This window comes from Macaca fascicularis, chromosome 10 (genome assembly GCF_037993035.2).
Source record: "Macaca fascicularis isolate 582-1 chromosome 10, T2T-MFA8v1.1".
In the NCBI taxonomy this organism is placed as follows: domain Eukaryota; kingdom Metazoa; phylum Chordata; class Mammalia; order Primates; family Cercopithecidae; genus Macaca; species Macaca fascicularis.
The window spans coordinates 60,410,534-60,437,658 of NC_088384.1; the positions used below are offsets into that span (position 1 = coordinate 60,410,534).

A 27,125-nucleotide genomic window follows, 5' to 3' on the forward strand; every position below is an offset into this window, starting at 1 on the left:
CAGCTTGGCCTCGCTTGGCAATGCACAGACCCCAGCTACGGACATTCTGCTCCGAGTGAGCTTGTCCTGCCTTGGGCCAAATTCTAAGTCTGGCTAGGGCCACAGAAGACCGAGTGCCTTGGGTTCAAATCCTGGCTGCTTTCTGCACTTGAACATAAAGTCCTCCTCAAGATGGCCTGTGGTCTCCCTATTTGCAACCAAGAATCCTGCAGTGACATCTGTGCCATGAGGAATTGACTGGAACCCTAAAGGCAGTGCACACCCTGTTCCTGAGCCTGCTGCTCATTTCCTCTATATGGCTCCATGTGTAAGACAATTGTTGCACTGAGGCTTGTGCATGCCAGGCAAGGCCAAACTTGCTGAAAGAGCAACCAGCCACCACTGCAAGGGTGTGCCAGGAGCCGGTGGACCAGCCACCAACCTTACTCGATGCCGCTCATGGTACATCAGTTCTACCCTAGAGGTAGGGCCCCAGTGCCATCTGCTTTTCCTCATGCCTCTGTTCCACCAGACATCAGGTGGCAGTCACTCAGTCTGTTGGAAACTGGCCATCCCTGCTTCCTTGAGTGGGTGAGGTTGGTGGCTGCTACAGCTGCTCCAGGGGCACCCTTGCAGAGGTGGCTGGTTGCTCTTTGAGCCAGCTTGGCCTTGTCTTGCATGCACAGACCACAGGTACCAAAGTACTGCTCCGAGTGAGCTTGTCCTGCTTAGCCCCAAATTCTACGTCTGGCCAGGGTAACAGAAGGCCTAGGCCCCTGGGTGGAAATCCTGGCTGCTTTCTGAACTTGAGAAGAAAGTCCTCCTCAAGACAGCCTCTGGTCTCTCTCTTGGCAACAGAGAAGCCCACAGTGCCATATTAGCCCTGAGGAATTGACTGGATCCCAAAAGGCAGTGCACACCCTGCTCCTGAGCCTGCTGCTCCTTTCCTCTATGTGGCTCCATGTGTAAGACAGTTGTTGCACTGAGGCTTGTGCATGCCAGGCAAGGCCAAGCTGGCTCAAAAAGCAACCAACCACCTCTGCAAGGGTGTGCCAGGAGCTGGTGGACCAGCCACCAACCTCACTCTCTGCCGCTCATGGTACATCAGTTCTACCCTAGAGGTAGGGCCCCAGTGCCATCTGCTTCTCCTCAGGCCTCAGCTCCATCAGCCATCAGGTGGCAGCCAGTCTGGCTGTTGAAACCATCTCTGCTTCCTTGAGTGGGTGAGGTCAGTGGCTGTTCCACCTGTTCCAGCCACACCTTTGCAGATGTGGCTGCTTGCTCCTGGAGCTAGCTTGTCCTTGCCTGGCATGCATAGACCCCAGCTACCACCATGCTACTCTGAGTGAGCTTGTCCTGCCTCGGGTGAAATTCTAAATCTGGCCAGGGGCACAGAAGGCCGAGTCCACTGGGTGGAACTCCTGGCTGCTTTCTGCACTTGAACATAAAGTCCTCCTCAAGATGGCCTGTGGTCTCCCTCTTTGCAACGAAGAAGCCCACAGTGCCATCTGAGCCCTGAGGAATGGACTGGAACTCTGAAGGCAGCGCACACCCTGCACCTGATCCGGCTGCTGCTTTTCTCTGTGTGGCTCCATTTGAAGCACAGTTGTTGCACTACAGCTTGTGCATGCCAGGCAAGGCCAAGCTGGCTCAAAGAGCAACCAGCCATGTCTGCAGGGATCCGCCAGGAGCAGGTGGACCACTCGTCAACCTGACCCACTCAGGGAAGCCGGGAATGCGTGTTTGTACCATGCATTTCACTGCAAGTACCTTTCTCTGCAGTTGGTGACCTAGGTTTTCTTCTATAGGTTTTTTATGGTTTTAGGTTTTGCATTTAACTCTTTAATCCATCTTAATATAATTTTTGTATTAAGTGTAAGGGAATGGCCCAGTTTCAGTTTTCTGCATACGGCTAGCCAGTTTTCCCAACACCATTTATTGATAGGGAATCCTTTCCCCATTGCTTGTTTTTGTCAGGTTTGTTAAAGATCAGACAGTTTTAGTTGCATGGTGTCATTTCTGCGGTCTCTGTTCTGTTCCATTGGTCCATATATTTGGATTGATATGAGTACTACGCTCTTTTGGTTACTGCAGCCTTGTAGAATAGTTTGAAGTCAGGTACTGTGATGCCTCCAACTTTGTGCTTTTTGCTTAGGATTCTCTTGGCTGTGTGGGCTCTTTTCTGGTTCCATATGAAATTTAAAGCAGTTTTTCTAATTCTTTGAAGAAAGTCAGTGGTAGCGTGATGGGAATAGCACTGAATCTATAAATTACTTTAGGTGGTATGGCACTCAGGCACAGAAATGTCCTTGAGTAGGGCAATACCATTCAGGACATAGGCATGGACAAAGTCTTCATCACTAGAACACCAAAAGCAATGGCAACCAAAGCCAAAATTGACAAACGGGATCTAATTAAACTACTGTGTCTGCAGAGCAAAAGAAACAATCATCAGAGTGAACAGGCAACCCACAGGATGAGAGAAATTTATTGCAATCTCTCCATCTGACCAAGGGCTAATATACATAATCTACAAAGAACATAAACAAATTTACAAGAGAAAAACAAAGTACCCCATCAAAAAGTGGGCAAAGATATCAACAGACACTTCCCAAAGAAGACATTTATGCAACCAACAAACATGTGAAGCAAAGCACATCACCACTGGTCGTTAGAGAAATGGAAAGCAAAATCACAATGAGATACAATCTCATGCCAGTTGGAATGGCCATCATTAAAAAATCGGGAAACAATAGATGTTGGAGAGGATGTGGAGAAAGAGGAACACTTTTACACTGTTGCTGGGAGTATAAATTAGTTCAACAATTGTGGAAGACAGTGTGATGATTCCTCAAGGATCTATATAACTAGAAATAGCATTTGACCCAGCAATCCCATTACTGGGTATATACCCCCAAAAATATAAATCATTCTAATATAAAGACACATGCACACATATGTTTATTGAGGCACTGTTGACAACAGCACAGACTGGAACCAACCCAAATGCCCATCAAGGATAGACTTGATAAAGAAAATGTGGCATATATGCACCATGGTGTACTATGCAGCCACAATAATGGATGAGTTCATATCCTTTGCAGGGACATGGATGAAGCTGGAAACCATCATTCTCAGCAAACTAACACAAAAACAGAAAACCAAACATCACGCCTTCTCACTCATAAGTGGGAGTTGAACAATGGGAACACATGGACACAGGAAGGGGAACACCACACACCAGGGCCTGTCAGGGTGGGGAGCTAGGAGAGGGATGGCATTACCAGAAATTCATAATGTAGATCACGGACTGATGGATGCAGCAAGCCAGCATGGCATGTGTATACCCATAAAACAATCCTGCATGTTCTGCACATACACCACAGAACTTAAAGTATAATTTTAAAAAAAGGAAATTTGCTTTTAAGTAAACTTTTAATCATAGAACTTTAAAAAAAAAAATCCTTTTGAATCTTTTACTACCACATCATAGCTTGGACAAACTGCTGATATTTTAAAAGTAACACAAACATCAAACAGAAAGAACTAGACTTAGGAACCAAACTCAGGTTTCTGTAGTTAACAGGCAGAATCTTAACACTGGGTCACCAAGACTACTCCTTCAGCCTGGCCTTGGCTAGCAAAAGATGGCCTTGTTATGTAGGTGAGCCCGCTTATGTACAAACAAAAAAAATAAAAATAAAAAATATTTTCTGATAACTGGAATTTTTTTTTTTCATTTTTGCAGCCACAGGGCTTTTAGCCAATTCAGATGCCTTGCTCCCCACAATTTGGAACATTCCCTTGGATTTGACCAAGTCAGGAAGAGATGGGAGAAAAGTGAAACAACAACAATAAAACCCCAAACACAAACACACACAAAGAATTGAGCAAAACAAACAAATGCACCATTTATATGATTACTGAGTGTTCTCATGGTAAGGAGAAATTAAAAGTAGCTGGTGGATAATCTTAAATTTTAGTCATTAGAAAAAATTTTAAGACAAAAGTCTAATTCAGTTACTTACCTGGAAATAAGGCTCAGGCTGGTGATCGTTCTCTGCCATCTGAGAAGCTGGAAAAAACTGACACTCACCTTTCCTGTCAGAAGCAAGCCGAAACTCAGGAAAGGAGGTGCCTGCTCTCCATCGCCATGGAAGCAGGAAAATTTGCCTTCGTTGTTGGAAATGAGTAAAACTTCAGAAAAGGACTTGTACAGCAAAATCAACTTTAGATCTTAACCAAATTTTGGGAGATCAGGAACTCTCTGCAGGGGAGAAGCTCCCCAACCTCAGCAAATTATCCTATTGGTTTGGGCAATAAAGATAGCCCAGGTTGGTATCAATCAATAATGAGATTTATCAAAGGTCAGGACCACCTTTGTAATCTCCTTCTTTTTTTTTCTTTTCTTTGAGATGGAGTCTCGCTCAGTCACCCAGGATGGAGTGCAGTGGCACGATCCCAGCTCACTGCAAGCTCCAACTCCCAGGCTCAGGCCATTCTCCTGCCTCAGCCTCCCGAGTAGCTGGGACTACAAGCACCCGCCACGTGCCCGGCTAGTTTTTTGTATTTTTATTAGAGACGGGTTTTCATCGTCTTAGCCAGGATGGTCTTGATCTCCTGACCTCGAGATCTGCCCACCTCGGCCTCCCAAAGTGCTGGGATTACAGGCGTGAGCCACCGCGCCCGGCCCTTTCTTTTTTTATCTTTATTGCTATAGTTCGTTTGGTCAGGAACTAGGAGTGCAACACTTGCTTTTTTCTGTTTTCCATTTGATTGAAATATTTTTCTCCATTCTTTTATTTTGAGCTTATGTATGGCACTGTATGCAAGATGGGTTTCTTGAAGACAGCATACTCAAATGGGTCTTGGTTCTTTATCCAGCTTGCCCCCGTGTCTTTCAATTGGAGCATTTAGCCCATTTCCATTTAAGGTTAATCATGGTATGTGTGGATTTGATCCTGTCGTCATGCTGTCAGCTGGTTATTTTGCAGACTTGTGTATGTGGTTGGTTTTTGGCATCACTGGACTGTGTACTTCAGTGCGTTTTTGTACTGGATGGTGATGGTTTTTTCTTTCCATATTTAGTGCTTCCTTCAGGAGCTCTTGTAAGATAGATCTGGTGATAATGAATTCCCTTAGCATTTGTTTGTCTGAAAAGGATCTTATTTCTCCTTCACTTATGATGCTTCATTTTGCTGGACATGAAATTCTGGGTTGAAATTTCTTTTCTTTAAGAAGTTGAATATCTTTTCTGGTTTGTCGGGTTTCAGCTGAGAGGTCTGCTAAGTCTGATGGAATTCCCTTTGTAGGTGACCTTGCCTTTCTCCCCAGCTGCCTTTAACATGCTTTTTTTTCATTTTGACCTTGGAAAATCTGATGACTGTGTGTCTTGGGGATGATCTTCTCATGACATATCTTACTGAGGTTCTCTGGATTTCCTGAATTTGATTGTTGGCTGTCTGGTTAGGTTGGGGATATTCTCATGAATGATATTCTGAAGTACGTTTTCCAAGTTGGTTCCATTCTCCTCATCCCTTTCAGGTACATCAATTCGTCACAGATTTGGTCATTTATATCATCCCATATTTCTCGGATATTTTGTTCATTGCTTTTCATTCTTTTTTTTCCCCATTCTTGTCTGCCTGTTTTATTTCAGAAAGCCAGTTTTCAAGATCTGAGATTCTTTCCTCTGCTTCGTCTGTTCTGCTGGGTGGTTTTGCACATGAGATGGAGCTGGTGAGACCTCTGCCGTCCTTACTCTGTTTGCCTCTCCCAGGGCTCCAGCTTGGGCACACCTGCTTACAGGGCACTCTCGGGTGCCCACACACACTACAATAATTTTCATAATGCCATCACACACAATCACCATGTGACTGCATTATGAAAATTCTTGTAGTGTGATTTACAGCTCTATCAGGTCAGTTATGTTTTTCTCTGTACTGCCTATTTTGTCTGTCATCTCCTGTAGTGTTGTACAATGATTTTTAGCTTCCTTGTATTGGATGACAACGTACTTCTTTCACTCAGTGAACTTTATTCCTACCCATATCCTGAACTCTGCTTGTATCATTTCAGACATCTCAGCCTCAGCCCAGTTCTGAACACTTGCTGGAGAGCTGATGCAGTCATTTGGAGGGAAGGAGGCATGCTGACTTTCTGAGTTCTCAGTATTCTTGCACAGATCCTTTCTCATCTTTATGGGCTTATCCTCCTTCAGTCGTTGAGGTTGCTGACCTTTGGACAGGATATTTTTCTTTTATTATATCTGATGACCTTGAGGATTTGATTGTGGTGTAAGGCGGACTCAGCCAACTGGTTTTGTTTTTGGAGGATTTTAGGGGGCCAACATGCAGCTCCCAATTCCTGAACTGTGTGCTTTAACTCTGGGGAACGTGTATTGGGCCCCATCTTTGTTCTCTCGCTCCTCCAGGTTTGGAGTCCACTGCACTGAGGGGATCCAAGTGCGGCAGCTGCAGCGGAATGCTAGCGGATGCAGGAGTCCCTGCCTCCCTGAGAGCGTTGACAAGGGGGTGGAGGCAAGACAGCTGGGGTGTGGGCCAGGGGGCCCCTGCTGACTCTGTGTGCTGTTACACTGGAGGCAGTGCTGGTTCGGGGTGGACTGCTGGCCAGTGCACCTCTGGGTGCCTTCTCTGAGCCCCCCCTCCCCCAAAACAGCAGTGGTCGCTCAGGATATAAGAAGGTCCCTTTTTCTCTGCACAGCATTACCTCAAGGGTGAGATGTTGACAGGGATGGGGTTTTTGGCTCTGTTCCAACCACAGCTTCGTCTTCAGTGGCAGTTGGTGTGGGTTGGGGTGTGTGCTGCACTCCCATGTGCTATCAGGGCAAGTACAGAAAAACCCACCTGTGTAAACAGACACAGCAAAGGGATGTGAGAAGTTTCCATATAAAGGGCTGCAGTATGGAGAGGTGATGTGCAGGCTGGTTCATGGCTGTAGGGGCCACCTTGCTGCAGCTCTCCACTAATCAGGCACGGTCCACTGGTACAGAAGCTATGGTGTGTGCACCCGAGAGTGTCCTGTAAGCAGGTGTGGCCTGGCTGGGGTCCTGGGAGAGGCAAGCTGACTAAGGGGTGCTGAGGTCAGACCAGCCCCACCTGATGTGCAAAACTGCCTAGCAGAGATCAGGTCTCAGAGAACTCTCTCAAAAGTGAACCCCAGCACAGCACAACTGCTCTACACAAACATGGCCAGACTTCTTTTTTAAGCAACTCCCCTTTTTAAAGAAGGTAACTCTTAGACCTGATCTGTGCTGGGCAATCTTGCACATGAGACAGGGCTGGTCTGACCGCAGCACTCCTTAAGTGCTGGGATAAAGTGTCTCATAAGAGCAAGCAGAGCTAGAGAGATAGCTGTCCCTGCCCTCTGGGCTGCATATCATCTGACTTGTTGCTCTACAACTTTGTCTCCTGGAGGCTCCACCCGAGAGAGATGTAAGTTAGCAGTTACTTAATGTAATCACCCCAGGATGGAGGGTCTGTGCTGTGAGCCCAAGTCAGGGTTCCCTGTCTGGTGATGAACAGTGCAGGGTGTGTTATACCTGTGGTAAATGGACTGGTGTGTTCCTTGGGTCAACTGCAGCTTGTTGGAGGTGTCGATATGGCACTTAGGGTCTTTGCTCCCTTGATATTCTGAGGGAAGCAAGGGCAGTTCCACTGCAGAGGCAGCGGCAGAGAGGATTTCAGTTGCTCCTGGAAGCTCAGTCCAGGGAATTGCCAAGTTGCTATAGGCTTGATAGTTCCAGTGGGGGGCTGGCTGGAGACCCTGCCAGGGGGGCCTACCCATTGAGGAGATATGGAAATGGGCACCCACATAACAGTCTGGCCACTTTTCTGTGGGGCTGCTGTGGTATGCTGGGGGTCCACTCCAGTCCCCAATGGCCTCCTATTTTCCAGTGCCTGAAGGTATCAGCAGTGAAGTCTGCAAAAAGGCAAAGATGATAGCCTGCCCCTTCCTCTGGGAGCTCTGCACCTCGGAGGTATTAACCAGTTGCCAATCTGTACACACCTGTAGGATGTGGCTGGAGGCAAGTTGAGAAGTCCTGAACAGTCAGGAGGAACAGGAACAGGGACTTGCTTAAAAAAGAAGTCTGGTCACATTTTTGTAGAGTGGCTATGCTGTGCTGGGGGTTCACTTCAGCCCCTGGTTGCCTCAGACACTCTGAAACTTGAAGACTGAAATGGTTAAGTTGTCCAAACGGCAAAGATGACAGTCTGGTCCTTCCCCTGGAGCTCTGACTCAGGGAGGTCTGAAACCTCTGTCAGCCAGAGAACAGCAGTGAAGGTGGCTGGAGACCCTGGTTGAAAGCCTGCACCCAGTGTTTACAAATGTGGTCGGAGACTGACTTAAACACGAGTCTGGCCACATTTTTGGAGTGTGGCTGTGCTGCACTGAGACACCACTTCCACCCCTGGTCAGCTTGGGCTCTCCAAAGCCCATGGGCCAGAACGGCTAGGTACCCAAACAGCAAAGGTGGTGGCCCTCCCCTCTCTCTGGGAACTCTGTCCCAGGAAAGTTTCAAATCTCCGTTGGCCAGGGAACACTAGTGGGGGTAGCTAGAGGCCTCAGGTGGGAGGTCCTGTCCAGTGATGAGGAACAGGATCAGGGCCTGCTTACAGAAGCAGTCTGGCCATGATTTGGTAAAGCAGCTGTGCCGTGCCACAGGATCTCTTCTGCCCTTGATGGGTTTGTAGTCTCCAAAGCCCACACACTAGAATGACTAAGTTGTCTGAACAGGAAAGATGGGGGCCTGCCCCATCTTGTCTCTCAGAGTTTATCCTGTGTGATGCAGCTTAATGTTTAGGCTGTTAATTTTGCTGTCAACATTAGAGTTGTTCAGAAAGAATCTCACTGTTATCTTTTAGGTTAGATATATGAGAATTCATTTTTTTCCTGTAAATAAACCTGTTCATGTTTGTTCTCTGTAAAGAAGTCTCTTTCATCTATTTGACATTGATCACAGTCATGTAGGGCAGTAGTCAGTCTAAAACGACATGATAGGATTTCCATTTCCAGTGTTTCCTAGCTGTGTCTTACATTCTGCAGTTCAGAACTGAGCGTTCTCAGTGGTCAAAATGCTAAGCTGTCCACTCTACTGAAATACTGATTTTTACTCATGCTTCCTCATTCAATTTTACAGCCTTAAGAAGTTTATCATTATTCTCAGTTGTCAAAATGCTAAGCTGTCCACTGTACTTAAATGCTGACTTTTGTTAATGATCCTCCCTTAATTTTACAGCCTTTAGAAGTTTATCATTCTTTGCTTTCACACTTTGAATTTCCTCCAAAAGTTTCTTTTCCCTTAGCTGGCTCTGCTCTTTTATTTTGTCTACTTTCAGTCTCAGCATGGCAATTTCTTCCTGCAACATGCGATTTTCATGCAAGAGATCTTTTTCTTTCTTATTGGTAAGAGAAACCTAAGTAAACAAAGGGAACTTTTAATTAGCACTCAAGAGAATGACATATCATGATTTCTTCTGAAATTAAAGTATGACATTTATATTTGTATAAGGAAAGAATTCCCATAGTGGATATTTAACTGGAAAAAAGTTGGACAAAACTTCAAATCTAAAAATGTGTAAATTCCAAAAAGTTGAAATACTTATTTAAAGACCATGAAAAATAAGTCACTAGAGGATTTTTAGAATTTCAGAATTGGAAAAGCCTTTCTCTGAATTATAAAAAACACAAATGCATAAAATATAAGATTAATAGGCTTGAGTATATTTTTAAAATTGGGTTTATTCTCTGATATCTAATCTATCAACCACACCATTGTAAGAACCTTAGCTATGCATATATTTGGACAGAAGCAATTTCTTAAAGTTCTTTAAGTTCCTTTTTCTGAAGAAAGTTTTATCAATATACTACTTTTCTAATATTTTTACAGTCAGTTATAAGAATTGCATTTATTCATAACTGTTTAAGCATTGTACCCTTCCACAATGTACATGTAGGCATCTAAACATTGCACTTCTGTTTTAAAAATCCTGTGTGCTTTCCAAAATACATAAAGTTGTCTTTTAAATAAATACACATATTAAAACATTTGAAAATGACTAAAGAAAATACCTCAGAATTCATTTTCTTTTCAGCCACTTCCATCTGCTCTTTTTTACCAGTCAGAATCTCTTGTGATATTCCAGCATTCTGTTCTTCCGAAACTTGCTTCTGGGTATCATTTTGTTCATCACTAGAAGAAATTTTGATTTTCATGAAATACTGGAGGTGTCCCTAAAATGATCTACAGGGCAACATGGTGCCATCAGATGTCATTCACACAATGCATATCTGCACATTAATCCAAGACAAGGCAAAGGGGTCTCACATCTCTTAACCCAGCTCTCCCCAACCATGTTGGCACCAGGGACTGGTTTTGTGGAAGGTAATTTTTCTGTAGACCTGAGTTGGGGGATGGTTGCAGGATGATTCAAGCACATAACATTCATTGTGCATATTATTTCTATTATTACTTATATATAATGAAATAATTACATAGCTCACCATAATGTAGAATCAGTGGGAGCCTCAGCTTGTTTTCCTGCAACTAGATGGTCCCATCTGGGGGTGACAGTAGATGGTGACAGATCATAAAGCATTAGATTCTCATAAGGAGTGAACAACCTAGATACCCTGTGTAAGCAGCTTACAACAGGGTTTGAGTCACACTACTATGACAATCCAATGCCACCACTGATCTGACAGGAAGAGGAGCTCAGGCAGTAATGTGAGTGACAGAGAGTGGCTTTAAACAGATGTAACTTTGCTTGCTCACCTGCCACTAGCCTCCTGCTCTGTGGTCCAGGTCCTAACAGTCCAGGGACTGGTACTGGTCCATGGCCTGGGGATTGGGAAGCCCTGTGTTAACCCATACTTTTTATATTTATTTTTGGGAAACACTTTCCACTTATATTCTTGATTCCTCTGTATTTTATAGACAACTCAGAAATTCCTTTTGGAACAAGACAGGGTCTAATATTGTGTTTTTAACATACAACTTTGAATTAATTTTATCTGTGTATGTGACAGAGATGTGAAATAAAGTAATCATTAATCACTTTTGATTTTACTTTTATTTCATGCATGTTAAGAATAAAACTGGGAAGTCCTAGGCAGAGCAATTGGGCAAGAGAAATAAAGGACATCCAAATTGGAAAAAAGAAAGTCAAATTATCTCTTCACCAATGATATGATCTTATCCCTAGAAAACCCTAAAGACTCCTACAAAACACTCCTAGACTTGATAAATGAATTCAGTAAAGTCTCAGAGGCTACAAAATGTACAAATACCAATGAGTAGTACCACTATACACTACCTACAACCAAGTTGCGAGTCACGTCAAGAACCCAGTCCCTTTGACAATGGCTGCAAAAGAGTAAAATACCTAGGAAAATAACGTAACGAAGGAGGTGAGTCAACTATAAAAGGATAACTGGAAAACACCAATGAAGAAAATCAGAGATGACACAAATAAATGAACATACATCCTATGTTCCTGGACTGAAAGCATTGATATTGTGAAAATGATCATAGTGCCCAAAGAAGTCTACAGATCCAATACAATTTCTATCCAAGTACCAATGTCATTCTTCACAGAGTTATTTTAAAAAGCTGCCATTCATGTAGAACCACAACAGAGCCTGAATAGCAGCACACACACCAAGCAAAAGGAACAAACATGTTGGCATCACATGACCTGAAAACTGTAATTATTTTTAATGAGGTAAAAATGCATAAGAATATTACTGTTATTGTACAGAGAAGACAGTGAACAAGAAAAGGAATTTAAAAAGAGAATATCACTACCATATACATATATTAACTGACAAAGAGACTAAAATCTCCTACTGGAGTTTATGTTAGGACTTGAACAAAAGCTTCTAGAAATACCAATAACAGAAACAAGGCAATTAATTTTAAGGAATAAATTATGCAAAGAAATATGTATTTTAAAAAATGTAAATAGATCTTCCTGAGAGCTATTATTAACCAATTCATCGTGACCACAATTTTAAAATGAGGTCTAAAATTCTGGAATACAAAATAGTTTCATTTTGAACATAGTTAATTGAAGGCAACTTTTAAACAGAAAATGTTAGTTAAAGTTGAGTATAACTTAGGAAAGAAATGACCTGTACCAATGGTAACAAGAAGCCACCCAGAGCCAGTTTGAAATCTAATCAACCAATCAATGACCACTGGTCTTGCTCACCAACCAATACAGATGTGAGCAGCTTGCTTCTGAAATACAGCCAAGCAGCAGCACCTGCTCCATCAGAATAGCCAGTGCCGGAGCAGTATTCCTCTTACTATAGGAAGCAAAAAATTTCCAACTCTCTCATTTTATTTCAAATACCAAAGGTTCATAATCCCTTGAAAAGAATTTGTAAGTTCATTAAATGTGCCACCCCAATTTTTTTTTTTTTTAAAGCAGGTGGCCAGGTGCAGTGGCTCATGCCTGTAATCCTAGCACTTTGAAGGGCCAAAGTGGGTGGATCACCTGAGGTAAAGAGTTCGAGACCAGCCTGCCCAACAAGGTGAAATTAGTAGTCTCTACTAAAAATACACAAATTAGCCAGGTGTGGTGGCATGGCGCTGTAATCCCAGCTCCTCAGGAGACTAAGGCAGGAGAAATACATGAACCCAGGAGGCGGAGGGTGCAGTGAACTGAGACCCCACCACTGCACTCCAGCCTGGGTGATAGAGTGAGACTCTATCTCAAAAATCAAATCAAATAAAATACTAGTAAAGTTTGCAATTCCTCTGACTCAGTTTACCATAATTACAATTATGATTACAAATAAAAGAATAAATAATGAATAACCACAATATTGGGCTTTTCTCCCTAAATAAAAAAATTAATATAAAGAATGTAGCTTATTATAAAAAGCCAAAACAATAATTAAAATGCATATAATTACCAGACAAAACTAATAGAATGACCCATGTCAAAATTTTAAAGTGAGAATCAATCAAACAAATACCCAGGATAAACTCCATTCACTCATTTAATAACGATTTATTAGGTAGCTACATCCAATACGCTAGGCCTTTTTCTAGGCAGTGAGGATACAGTAGTGAAAAATAAAATCCTTATTCATGAGAGTGAGATAAACACACAATAACAACAGACAGAGAAGACAAAAGATACAGTATGTTAGAGGAGAAAAACTAAAGCAGGAAAATGAAACGTTTATGTGTTTGATGGGGAGGGTGGTAGGAAAGTTGGGATGGTCAGAAAAGTCTCTGCTGAGAAAGGGGATTTCTTTCTTTCTAATACAAAAAACCTTTTATTTGTATATCAAAGACTCTAAGAAATGATGATATAAGGTTAAGAGTGTTGATGTCAAGATACAAATGGATTTGAAGTTAGAGATGATAAATCACTTTGTTTCATTGAACCTTCCCTTGGTTACATTAGAGAGCCTCCCTGGTACACTCCCAGTTGAATCTTAAGCATGATGCATCTGGGTAGTACATGGTTCTTCCTCAGAAAGTGGTTGTTCCATAATGTGTTTCTTTTTACCCTTTTTCTACTTCTTAGCAGAAAGGAGGTTTTAAATAAAGAACTGAAGGAATGGAAAGAGTAAGCTAGGAGGATATCCGTGGAAAAAGCATTCCGGACAGAGGGAACTGCCAAGTACAGAGGTGTGCTTGGAGTCTTTAAGCACTAGGGGTAGAGAAGGGATGGCAAGAAGTTCAGTGTGGCTAAAGCAGAGCAAGGGAGATAATTAGGAGGAAATTTGATACATACTCAGAGTGAAATGGGAGGCAATCAGAAGGGCTGGGGCACAGGACTGACACAATTTGACTTATATTTTAGGTACATCCACTGAGTTAAGAATTGATGAAAAGGGAAGTTTTTAAAAGCCAGGACTATCAATTACCAGTCTATGACACTCATGTAGACTGCAGATGAGGGTGGCTCAGATGTAGAAGATATGACTGGCTTCTGGACATATTCTTCAGACAGACCTGACAAGATTTACTGAGAGAATAGATGTAAGGTGTGAGAGACGGAGAGAGAGATGAGTCAAGAATGACAACGAGATTTTTGGCAGAGCAACTGGAAGAGTTTCCCTTAACCAAAGTAGGAAAGAATACATGAGGGGTAGATTTCAGGAAGGCCATTAGTAGCCCAATTTTGGGTCTGACAAGTGTGTGATACCCAATAGCTAACCAAATAGAGATATCAAGTAGGCAGGCTCATATGGAAATCTGGAATTAGGGAGAGAGATCTGAGCCAGAGACATACATTTGGAAATCACTAGCATATACACGGTAGAAAAAGTCACGAGGGGCTGGGTGCAGTGGCTCATACTTGCAACCCCAACACTTTGTGAGGCCAAGGCAGAGAGATCACCTGAGGTCAGGAGTTTGAGACCAGGCTGGCCAACATAGGGAAATGCTGTCTCTACTAAAAATACAAAAATTAGCCGAGCATGGTGGCACAAACCTGTAATGCCAGCTACTCAGGAGGCTGAGGCAGGAGAATCACTTGAACCCAGGAGGTGGAGGTTGCAGTGAGCCGAGATCACACCACTGAACTCCAGCCTGGGTGACAGAGTGAAACTCTGTCTCAAAAAAAGAAAAAGTCATGAGAGAGAAGATTGAGGACTGAGCCCTCGGAAAAAACAATGTCCAAATGGAGAAAGATGAGGAGGAGCAAGCAAAAGAGGCCATGATGAATGGATTAGAAAGGCAGGAGGAAAAGCCTGAGGGACTGAGGTCCTGAAAGCCAAGTTGAAGACGCTGTTAGAGAGGAGATGTCCTCCATTGGCTCAAATTCTGCTAACAGATTAAATAAAATGAAGTGTACGAAAAATGCCTAGATTTATTACAGAAAAAAATTAGTGATAATTTTGAGGAAAAACAACGTTGGAGGAGTACTGAAACTGAAGACTTACTGGTGTGAGATCAAGAGAGAATGAAAAGAAAATTGAGTTCATGAGTGTAGACATGTTCTTTTAAGGACATCATACTTAGAAGTCATGGCTGAGAATGTTGTTATTTTCTTCCACAGTCATGGAAAATAATAGACAATTAATTTCAAATTTTATATAACAGGTGTAGTCTTCAAATTTTACATAACTATTATATATTTTAAAAGTTATAAAATTATACACATGTGGCATTAAAAATGCCAGACTGAGGTGTTAAATTCTTAAAAGTATAGAACTAAAAGTCACCTTAAACAATTCTAGATTCCATAAGCTGAATATCACTTTGTTCATGCTTATACATAAAGACCAAGAAACACTAAACGTTTCAAGGAGAGTATTTCTGGCTTGATAAAAATCAGCCAATTCTAGAACAGTTGATACTCATCAAATATACAAAGTAATTGATCACAGTAAACTACTGAGTTCTATTAACAGGAATAAAATGGCAGAAATGCAGAAAATATTCTTATGTTATAAATGAAATTTTAAAAATTATATGAAGTCACTGTGGAAAAATGTGGTGTGGTGAATACTGAAATATATCCTTTTCTAAAAGGAAGGATAATGTCACACATGCCGGACACTTTTATGAATAAGAGTTACTGCATTAGTAGCACCTTCCTTTTAGCACAAGGTCAGCACATTAGCACCTGTGGGCCAAATCCCACTGCCTGTTTTTGTAAGTCAAGTATCTTGGAACCCAGCCATGCTTATTCACTCTACAGTTCACAGAGTCAATTAGCTGGGTGTGATGTTGCACACCTGTGGTCCCAGCTAGCAGAGAGGCTGAGGTGGGAGGATCACTAGAGCCCAGAAAGTGGAGGCTGCAGTGAGCCATGATCACAAAACCGCACTCCAGCCTGGACAACAGAGACCCTGTCTCAAAAATATATATGCAGTCTGCAAAGCCTAAAATATTTACTAACTGACTCTTTGCAGAAAAATCTGACCAAATTCTGGTTTAGTAGATGAAAGATCCTTTGATACATTTTAATAAAAGTTTTACCCAATATACTGAAATGTTTATATTAAATATAGATTCCCATACAATCCCTTGGCAATATTCAGATTGAAGATCCAATATTTCAGCACTCAGGCACTGACAACAAAAATTTAATAACTAGCAATCAAGGTACAGTGTCAATGGAGCATGCAGCTTCCATTTGCAACACAGCAGATATTACAAGAATTCTAACAAAATTATCTTAAGATGTGTTATCAAAGTAAAGGTTTTAAATACATTTTAATTGTGAAATAATCCGTATACTCTAGCTCTAACCTCATTTGTAAAAAATGGTTCCATACTACATTATTTTCTGGGAATGAAAATTGAGCTATTTCCTATTGGTAAGGATTTACTTTTAATAATGATAAATTCCTACTGATAAGGATCCATCTTTTGATATAATGATGCTGTAATAAATGTTCTTATATGTAAGTATATACGTAACTAATCTATACAAGTATCCTTAACATACATATATAACCTTACTATGTTATATATGTGTGTGTGAATATGCTACTCAATTAATGTTCGAAATGCATTTACCAACAGTGTACGACATGTCTTTTTCAATGAGACCATTTACTTTGCAGCAACACAGATGGAGCTGGCGGCCACTATTCTAAGCAAACTAATGCAGAAACAGAAAATCAAATGCCACATATTCTTACTCATTTAGTGGAAACTAAACAATGAGAACTCATGGACACAAAGAGGAGAATAACAGGCAAAAGGGTCTACTTGAGGGTGGAGCATGGCTGGAGGGAGACGACCAAAAAACTACCTTTTGGGTATTTTGCTTATTATGTGGCTGATGAAATAATCTGTAGCCCAAACTTCCATGATACAGTTTACCTATATAACAAACTGCACATGTACCTCTGAAGCTAAAATAAAAGTTCACTAAAATGTAAAGAAATTCCTTTCCCCTCACATTTGCCAATACTCGTTATTTTTCAAATAAATTAATGACTGGAAAAAATGGTAACTCATTTTTTGCTGATTTTCATTTTTCTGATTACCAGGCAAGGCTGAATATCCTAGGAAAAATATAAAATTTTTAATCATGAATATTAGCCCAAATTAGGATTAGTTTGACAGCATATGGCTGTCTCCTATTAAATGTTGTCATAGGCTTACCTGTGATACTCTTCATTCTCAGTGTCAGGAAATTGCTGACTTTCAGGTGTTCTGCTCTTGCTTTGTGGAATTAATCCATCATCACCATTGCCAGCAGTGGCATCATTAGTCAGGTTTTCTGGTAATCCCATATTATTACTTCCGTGCTTCTTCATGTCTTCTTCAGCCTTGAGTGGAAGTTTGATATTAAGGATATTCACTTTATTGAATAAAAAGAACCTTTTTGATTGATTTTATCAATTGACTCAGTTTGTCATTATTGTAGTCATTAAAAATATTTCACACTTAAGTTTGATCATATATACAGAACAATTACCCTCTAATTTTAAGATGTAATTATCATATCATTGTAAAGTTTGCTTCATTTCTGCTTGACTGAATAAAACAGAATTTTTCAAAATTCAAAAAGGGCCCTCCTTCATTTTGTGCTTTTATTCCCAATGACTCTTCAGAATCTTATATATGTATTTATCCCATTTGACTCGTGGGAACACACAAATAAAAAGACAAAGATGCAAAATGTGTCTTCTTCTGTCTTTACCACCTAGATCTCACATTAAGCAGTCAGATTTAGAGGATGAGACACTGTGGGGCTTCAGGAATAGAAAGGAAGATTGCACTTTTCTGCACTGAGATATTCTTCTCCCCCACTGCCTTTGATCATTTTTTTTCATTTGGTCCCTGGGATATCAAAAACATGATGGTTCTCACTGAAACATGGGAACCAAAGTTCGCCACAACACAAGGAGCAGAGTGAAACTGCTGAGGTACAAGCGTGGATGCCCAGAAAATACGATGTTCCCCAAATTTCACATTCGATAGCCGTACAGTTTTCTAGCTGGAAGATACACAGAATAAGAAATTATCTTCTTTAGCCACATTAACTATTGATAATCAGACTAAAACCAAGAAAGATAAAATGATTGATCCAAAGCTCCTAAAGTCGCATGACCTAGCACTTTACGGCACCATTCAGGATTATTCCATAATAATGAAAGAATATTTCTAGGGTTTGTATCTCTTTAAAACTCAATCTACAGAATTCTTTCTGAGTTAAATATTAAATTTTTCACTGATGATTTATGCTACTTACATGATAGGATCATGTGTGCCTATACTTACAACACTTTATTAAACAACATAATGTAAAAATCTAATTCAACAGAAACATTTGAATATAATGGTATACCTCTCTATCACAATCCTTGTTTATTTCTGGTTCTTGAGACATTTCCTGCAAATGCAAAAATAGAAGGTTAATTTGCTTGTTGTATTTCTGTGATGTTTCCTCTTTTGGAATGCATGTTTTAAAAATAATTTTATTTTAAGTAATCAAGTATAGACAATGAAAAATTAGAAAATAATTAAAATTAAAATTTAACTGTTAAAATAAATAATTAATTAAAATTAAAAATTAACTTTTTAATCTACGTTCAGCTACTGCCACATCACTGGCTTCTGACTAACATGAGAAAAATAATTCACCTTAGCCAACGGGAGAAGATAAACATGAACCAGCAAACTTAAGTTTGTCACCATTTGTTTGGACTCCACTTAATTTATTACGTGTTAAATCTGCCAAAAATGCATCAGCGGATGATTTGTAGTGTTGCAAAGTCTTCCTCACTTGAAAAGAGTTTACCTCACCAAACCCTAACCAGTGAGCCTCTACAGATTACTAACTGAATTGTAGGCATGCTTTCAGTTATTAGGAGCTGAAATCAACACCAAACAGAAAGAAATGCAAATTCTTAAATTTTAATTGAAATTATATGTCGTAATATGATAGTGTTATGTATCTAGTTTATCTGCTTAAGTCCAGTTCTAATATATTCTAATGTGTACTAATGACAGTGGATAAAAATTTTAATAATCTGTACTCATTTTCTGCAACTGCAGTAAGTTCAAATGTTATTGTGTTTCTGCACTAACACCAAAGGTCCCACTCTGCAAGATACGATTCTTGTAATAGGCATTTGGGTTGCTTTTATGACCTGGTTCCCTCCCTGAAGAGAAACGCTGAGGTCAATGAGAGATCACAAGGCAGAATATATCTTTCACCTTGCTATCAGTGACTGCAATATAAAACTGCAGATTTTCAATCACTGGCCGTGATTACTCTTCAACCACGAATCCAGCTCAGGGACCATCAGTGTTACTTTGTTCATAATTCTATTGCTTAATAATATAATCCAATAATTGATGTTACTTTCTTTATCATGTCAGGGTGTTGTAAGAATAAAAGAACAAAGTTCTGGAATTTCTTTTGCCTCTATTCCAAAAGGAAAGATTACCTATAAGCTAATCAAAAAGGCAGATAAGAATATTTTAAATAAGAATATTGTAAAGTAAGAGTATTTTAAAATTTATAGTGGTTATGTTTTTTAAGGTAAGTTTCAAATGCTAACTTAGAATCTATTGATTCTTCTGTTAATGAGGTTGCTGAATTTATTAAATTTTATGAATCTATTAAAAAGTTCTTAGAAAAAAGAATCTATTCATCCTCAAAACCTAGTCTGAAAGATAATTTCATTTGGACTACCTAATATTATTAAAGCAAAGAAAACAACATTAAATCAAACATTTAAATGTAAAATTTTCCATGCCTCTGGCTGGCTATTTTCACTGCCTTTAAGCCTTTGTGATTCTTCCTCTGATGTCAGCTTTAAGTCTTGTTCTGTTGAGAAATCCATATATTCAGTTAAAATGAACCACTTAGAACAGTTAAAAACTATTGCCTTTATAAAAATAGATTTAAGACAACATTTTATTTTATCTCATAAATTGAGTGTTTAGTGTTTCATGAAATAGTTACTTAGGAAATCACTCTCTAAGACTTCAACAAACCACTTGGGGAGATGCCTGATGAGATTCACTCACAAAATAAGGTAACACAGAATGTTGTTCTCCACTTCCTAATCATGAAGCAGTAAATGTAATGAAAAGGAAATTTAGTTTTAAAGAGAAACAAGTTTTCATGCACTTAACTACTCTGACTCTAAGGATAGTAACAGGCGGGGCCCAGGTAAGGTTGTGTTGACCCTGTCCAAGAAGCCAGAGCCCACAGGTATGGGTCCAGACATCCCAGAGCAAGGTTCAGAAAACAAATTCCTTTACCGTCTCCCCTTCCCCTCAGCATTTACTCATAGCTATTTGTACAAATGTATATATTTTGCAAGTTCTTCTTTTCCTTCAATGTAGTTGCAAAGTCACAAGCTATGCTGAGGTTGCAAAACTATCACTATATGATTAACTGCCTTTGTTCTGCTTCTGTAAGCTTGCCTTTATAAGCTAGGCTCTGTCTTTGTTCAGGACTCAGCATTTGGATGCAAATCCACTGAACCGGTGTGCACCTAAATAAAATCCTCCTGTTTCACCCACTGGGTCTCTCCTGCCTACTGTTTTCTGCAACAATAGTACCTTATAAATGATTTCCAAAACTACTACTGACACCTTTATTAGTGCACAATGTCTTCCTAATATCTAAAATGTTTCCTCTACTATTCTGACAAATTTCTTTTCTTTTCTTTTTTTTTTTTTTCTTCTTCTTCTTTTTTTTTTTTTTTTTTTTTTTTTTTTTTTTTTTTTTTTGAGCCAGGGTCTTTCTCTGTCACCAGGCTGGAGTGCAGTGGCACAATCTCAGCTCACTGCAACCTCTGACTCCCTGGTTCAAGCGATTCTCCTGTCTCAGTCTCCCAAGAAGCTGGGATTACAGGCATGCACCATCATGCCCAGCTATTTTTCATATTTGTAGTAGAGATGATGTTTCATGATTGGCCAGGATGTTCCTGATCTTTTGACCTTGTGATCCACCTCCTCCAGCCCCCCAAAATGCTGGGATTACAGTTGTGAGACACAACAACTGGCCTTATTTTCATCTTTTAAAACAATGATATGTGAAGTCTTCCTTGATTCTGCATGTCTTTCCCCAGATAAAAAGGTACCTCCTTCTTGAGGCTGCCTTCTGACTTCACTGATTTTTCTACTGCATCTTTACCACCTGAACTCTACGTTATTCCCCCACATATCTGTCCCCTCTGCTCCAAGACTGCAGAGAACAGTCTTGCACATCATCTTTGTAAAAACAGTCTTTATTTTACTCAGAAATTTCTTATTGAGTCCTGCTACATACATGCTAGGCATTAGGGTTTAAAAACAATGAAAATAAAGCATATCAGGGATGGCTTTTCTAGAACACATGCCCAAGCACAGACTGAAATATTGAGGCTAGCCAGATTAAAAGTGGTAGAGGGAAGGAAAGGGTAACAGCATTCCACACAGCAGCAAGAGCAGGAGTGAGGCCTGAAAGAGTGAACGAGTGAGTAGGACATTACCAGCAACTCAGTAATGCCAGAGAAAGGGCGCACAGGGAAAAGGGCTAAAGATGGAGAGTGGGGCAGAAGTCAGATTATGAAACCTGATGTGTAATTTTAAGATGCTTGGACATTAATGTTCAAGAGTGATCCCTGGTCCTATCTGCATTTAGAAAAATATCATTTTAATGCCAAAACCAATATTCCTAGTGAGCCAATAGTCATTAAGACAAGGTGACAGATAGCTCTTGTGGACACAGCTGAGATGTTACTATGTAGCAAATTCTCAATAATTCTCATGAGCACTTGGAAAGTCAATTCTATAATAAGTCAAAGAAATTATAATCAATCACTTAATATTTGGTTTGGGAAGGTGCTTTCTAAAGTTATAGTGCATACGAATATAATTCATAGTTGTGAATTCAGAGATGTGACAATAAAGCAATGAAACTACACTGTGTTTGAGTCAGTAATCTTCAGATTTCTATCTCGTCTTCCTACCCGGTCTGTAAATTCTAAGTATAATCTTGGTACTCACTCTCAAGTTTACGTTAAATACTAGCCTATAAAAAAACACTCTTTCTCTTACTTCTTTTTGTTATTTATATGTTGCTGTTATTAAAGGAAGAACACAAAAATGCCCCACTGAAGTCAAGCAGGGCACTCTAGGACTGAATTTGCTGTGCTTCTTTAATACACTCCTTGCTCTCTTTCTTTTCTGGCGGCCGTGACTCACACAGGTCATGGAGAGTATCATTCCCTAAGAGGAACACAATTCTGATATTCATCTTTATCTATTAAGTTCACCTATCCCAATTCTGTGTTCTGTGGATGCCAACTTTCGGTCACTGATGGTGATACACATGGACAGTTTCATCAACTTTCAGATTCTTTGATCTTTGATAAGTCTTGTTACTGAGAGTCAAAGTAGTAGGATGTGAGATATAAATGCTGGTTATCCAATTACCTACTCAAAATATACTACATGAATATTCCATTAAACATGCATAGGAAAAAAATGGTCATTCCTGCTGACCTGCAGCTCTTTGCTCTTCTGTATTCACCAGAAAATTTCCTACTCCTTCCTCATGTCCAGGTTAAATACTAGTGTACGACCTGGAAACCTGTAAATCATCTGACATTTCTCTCGGTCCCCCAAGCCTTTCTCATTCAATTATCACTAAATCATATGGACTATACCTCTCTTCTGCCTCTGCTTTATATTCCCACTGCCACTGGGAACATAAACTTTACAAAATGGCTTCTATTTAAAAGAAAACCGTCAACTACTAATGTTAGTTCTTACATGAAAAAATTAAGCAAAACAAATAAAAAGGCATAACACCATAAAAACAAAGACCAACATATTAAAATGAGTAACTGAGATTCCTAACTTTATTCCACCATGGATGGGTGAAAACCTTATAATACATTGATACTAGTCCGAGGACGTGTGACGAAAACTATAGCTGACTATTGCAAAAGCTTCCTTTGTCTCCTGGTTTCTTTCCATGGTAACCTTCCACCAATCCCAGGAAACTATAGGCCACAGTCCAAATTAAATCTGCCTTATGGTTTGTAAATAAAGTTTTAAAGGAGCTCAGTCATGCCTGTTTGCTTACATAGAATCATGGTGGCTTTCATTCTACACCAGCAGACAACAGCAGGGGTAAGTTATGACAGAGACCACATAGTCTAAAATATTTCCCACCTGGTCCTTTACAGGAAAAGCTTGCTAACCCATTTTACACCATAACCAGAATGCCTTAATACTCACATCTAATCTTGTGACTCCCCTGCTCCCATGTCTCCAATGAGCCCCTGCAGCAAACATTGTCGACTCCCTACCAATAGCCATTCCTTATTCTTTCTTGCAGAAGAAACACAAGTCTATTGGGTGTTTATTATCCCAATCTCCCTCCTCAGCCTTAGAAAGGGAAACGTTAATTCTAAGCTAATCACGTATTTGCATTCCCAGTGCCTGGTTTGGGAATGAGCAGGTAGTGTAACACAGCCAATGAAATGTTACAGGAAGCCCCTTGTGTACTTCTAAGTTTTCTCCCTGTTTAGAAAACACAGGTGAAGAAAAGAAGCCCTTGAGATGTTGTGTTGTGAGAACAAGATGTTTGGAGCTGTTGCAGATTACCCAATCATGAAAGGAGACATGAATAAAACACTGTCCACAGCACAGAAAGAGGGACAAGAGGGATCCCTAGGATATCACTGAACAAACAAAACAACTCTGGTTCCTACTGTTTTCACCACTGTTCATCAGTATTTGCAGTCCAAAGCATTCTACCTGGTAAACTTCCCATGGCCCACAGGATAAAATCTACTCATTTCTGTAGTATTAAAAAGTCTGTCATAAACTTGCCTTACCTAAGTATTCACCTCATTCCCAACCTCTGGTATCTCACACTTTTGGTGCTAGCAGAACTGAACTGCTCAGAAACCCTGCAAAGTTCACTCAAGCATCTTGTCTTTTGCACTTGCTTCCCTTCCTGCCAAACAGGCAATCTCCTTAGATGTTCCTTCTGGCCAACACACCATCTTGTTGCATGTTCCTTCTGTCAAACATTATTCTTCTGCTTCTTTACCTAGAAAAATTCTTCTCACTCTGCATGCTTCCCTTGAATCATACCTACTTTTTTTTTTTTTTTTTTACCAAAACTTTCCTTCCTCATCACTTATGTCTGGCACATAATCAATATATAATAAATTATAAGCTTCCAGTGGGCATCTAGCACACAGTAAGAACTGAATAAAGTAGTAAAATAAAAAAATAATGACAATGATAATAACAAACTCCTGTCTGTATTTTTAATTGTGTTCTATTGCATTAGAAAAATGCTTAGTATCTAAAAGACATTCAATAGTTATTTGTTAAGTGAAGTGAAAACATAAATGGAAATATTTTCTTTGTAAATTCTATTGAAAAAGCACAGAAATGAAACAGAGACAGCTCTATTATGAGCACCTTAAGGATCAAAACTACATCTGCTTCATCTTTATCTCCTGCAACTTATAAAACCAAACTTATAAAAGTTCTTTGATAAATTGATGGCTAAATTAAAGGTGTTCTCATATCGTTTGGGTTATACAATGTATTAGGTGTCCACAACCAGGTAGCATACTAGCATTTTTGTTATTGTGAAACATTTTTCTAATTTTATTATAATCTTCTGAGCCTAGAGTTGAGAAATTTGTATATTTATTATGACAATCTTTTGGCAAATGGTAGCAGAGCATTTGTTCTAACAAAATTGCTGTTATCATGACAACTAACCAGCAGGTAGAAGAGCACATCTTCCTCCAACAAAGTAAATGTGTCTCTTTCCAACTTCAAATGAGGAGGAATGAAGTCAGTAATAGTGAGACCTTGTTGGGACAAGCATATGTAACATAACTTTGCTTCAGCATTCTTTTGAGATCAAAAGTTCCTTACTTTTACTTTTTTATCTATGGTAGGACCACCCAGAGCAGGGGTCCTCAACTCCCATGCTACAGACCGGTAGCAGTCCATGGATTATTATGAACCACACCACACAGGAAGAGGTGAGCAGTAAGCAAACCAGGGAAGCTTCACCTGTACTTACAGCCAACCAATAATAATGGCTCATATTATTGTCTGAACTCTGCCCCTTCCTAGATCAGTGATAGCACTAGATACTCATTGGAGCATGAACCCTGTTGTGAACTGCCCACCCGAGGGATCTAGGTTGTGTGCTTCCTATGAGAATCTAATGCCTGATGATCTGTCACTGTCTCATGTTGCCCCCAGATGAGACCATCTAGTTGCAGAAAAACAACCTCAGATCTTCCACAGATTCTACATGATGGTAAGTTGTATAATTATTTCATTATATATTACAATGTAATAATAATATAAATAAAGTAGCACAATAAATGTAACATGACTGAATAATCCTGAAACTATCCCCACCTTCCCCCAGCCCATAGAAAGACTGTCTTCCACAAAACTGGTCCCTGGTACCAAAAAGATCAGGGACAACTGACCTAAAGTAATTCACTATCACAAGGGTTACCTGGATTGCTGTTTTCAGAAGAGATTTTTAGCATCTGTTTTTCTTCGTAGTCAGAAAGTAATTGGCAAATTCTATGTATAAAAATGTAATAAACCAAATTACTATTTTAATACTGATGTAAAACACTTACCAAATGTAAAATTCTTAGAGTATTTCAAACAATATCATAATATCAGAACTTAACAGTATTATCCCATCCACTTATGAGTACATTCTACAAACTTCTCTTGAAGCTTCTAAGTAAAGAAGACAAAAATGTAGGGTGAAATGCTCATAAATCGAGAGCAGTGTGACCCAGTAAATTAGCTTGCATTAGCATGACATAATAGAAAGCGTTCCAACTCTGCTTAAGTCCTAGCTCCATAATGAACAGCTGCTATTTGTTCTTGGATGACTTGCTTATCTTCTTCAACAAAGTGAGGACTCTGCTACCTTCTTTCACTAGGTTGTTACAAAGATTTAACAAGATAACATTTTTTAAATGCTCAGAGAAATAGTAAAGCAAAGTAATAATCTGTTCCTAAACATTATAACTAAAATTATCTTGGAATCCCAAATAAAACCCAATGCATATTTTGTTCATAGGTTCTAATATGCAAATGTTATAGTTTTCAGCAAATGTTATTAAGTCTTAATTTTGCTTCTTAGTTTTCCTGCTCCTTAGGGCTTATAATTCTGGGCATCTCAACTACGTCTTAGTTTGTAACTAAATTTACTCATAAATATCTCATTAAAGTAGATAATGTGAGTGTCCACTATTACGGAGTTGACCAATCACACCAACGGCAGAAAAACCAATGGATGTTAAGACCTGGCTTGGACCAGTGATCCTTCTGTACCGACTCCAACTCTGAGCCAGCAGATGTTTCTTAGGATAATGGTTTATATTGATGTTCAATTCCACCTGACATGGAGACCAAAACTCTACCTATATGTTTTTTAGTTTCCATGAAGAAGTTGTAAGTTGACATTCTCTAATTTTTGACATACACACTAACAACATATTTTGCACCAAACACATTATTCAGCTCTGAATCACCTCATAGACCATCTTACATGACTATTTTTTTAGTACAAATCACAATTTCAATATTTTGGTGGCACCCATTTTTTGCTTTGATTCACACTGTTTCCTCAGAGCTAGTCAGCAAATAGTCAAATGACCTTCCAGTGACTGACCAAACTATGGAATGCTTCAAAAATTTGTGCTGCTTCCTTATGCAGAAGCCATGCTAATTTTCTCTGTATTGTTCCCATTTTAGGATATGTGCTGCGGAAGCAAGCACAAAGCCCTATTTTTACACATGATTAGTGATGAGTCATGCACAGGGCTTGGTTCTGTTAAGTCCAACTAACCTACTTGAGATTCTGAGAATTCTCTTCAATGGCTCCCTGTGAGGTAGAATTTGAAGATATTTTAAAATCTTGAGTTACAGATGAAAGTAGCTTGGACGATTTTCATTATCATGTAAAACAGATCACTCAAGGGCCGACCACAACTGGGAGCCACTGCTTGGAGAAGGTTCATATGGGACTTTCTACTGCCTAAGGTTCTATAGAGAATATAAAGGTGCCTCACAGTACAGATCTGATAGCAAAGAAGAAGAAACAAACACTGATCTCTTTCTGTCACATTATTTGAACCCCTCTGACCCTTTAGAACAAGCCCAATTAATATCT

The 27,125-nt window shown here is 39.8% G+C and overlaps 1 protein-coding gene and 1 non-coding gene across 4 annotated transcripts in view; both read right to left on the reverse strand.

Moving 5' to 3' along the window:
* Positions 1-9,113: 9,113 nt before the first annotated feature.
* LOC135965573 (POTE ankyrin domain family member B-like) overlaps positions 9,114-27,125 on the reverse strand; it is a 28,887-nt gene continuing 10,875 nt past the window's right edge. For 2 of the 3 annotated variants that reach the window (XM_065522634.1, XM_065522633.1), the window contains exons 7-13: positions 25,446-25,516; positions 19,693-19,763; positions 18,276-18,320; positions 17,087-17,253; positions 10,072-10,192; positions 9,270-9,416; positions 9,114-9,161 (exon numbers count right to left, since the gene is read on the reverse strand). In XM_065522634.1, coding sequence (XP_065378706.1) covers positions 9,114-9,161; positions 9,270-9,416; positions 10,072-10,192; positions 17,087-17,253; positions 18,276-18,320; positions 19,693-19,763; positions 25,446-25,516 — 670 coding nt within the window. Of the gene's footprint in view, positions 9,162-9,239; positions 9,417-10,071; positions 10,193-17,086; positions 17,254-18,275; positions 18,321-19,692; positions 19,764-25,445; positions 25,517-27,125 lie in introns of all 3 variants that reach the window. The other variant, XM_065522632.1, reaches the window with a different exon arrangement.
* Positions 26,625-26,731, reverse strand: LOC135965792 (U6 spliceosomal RNA). The gene has a single exon (XR_010578905.1). It is a non-coding gene; the product is annotated as a U6 spliceosomal RNA (small nuclear RNA).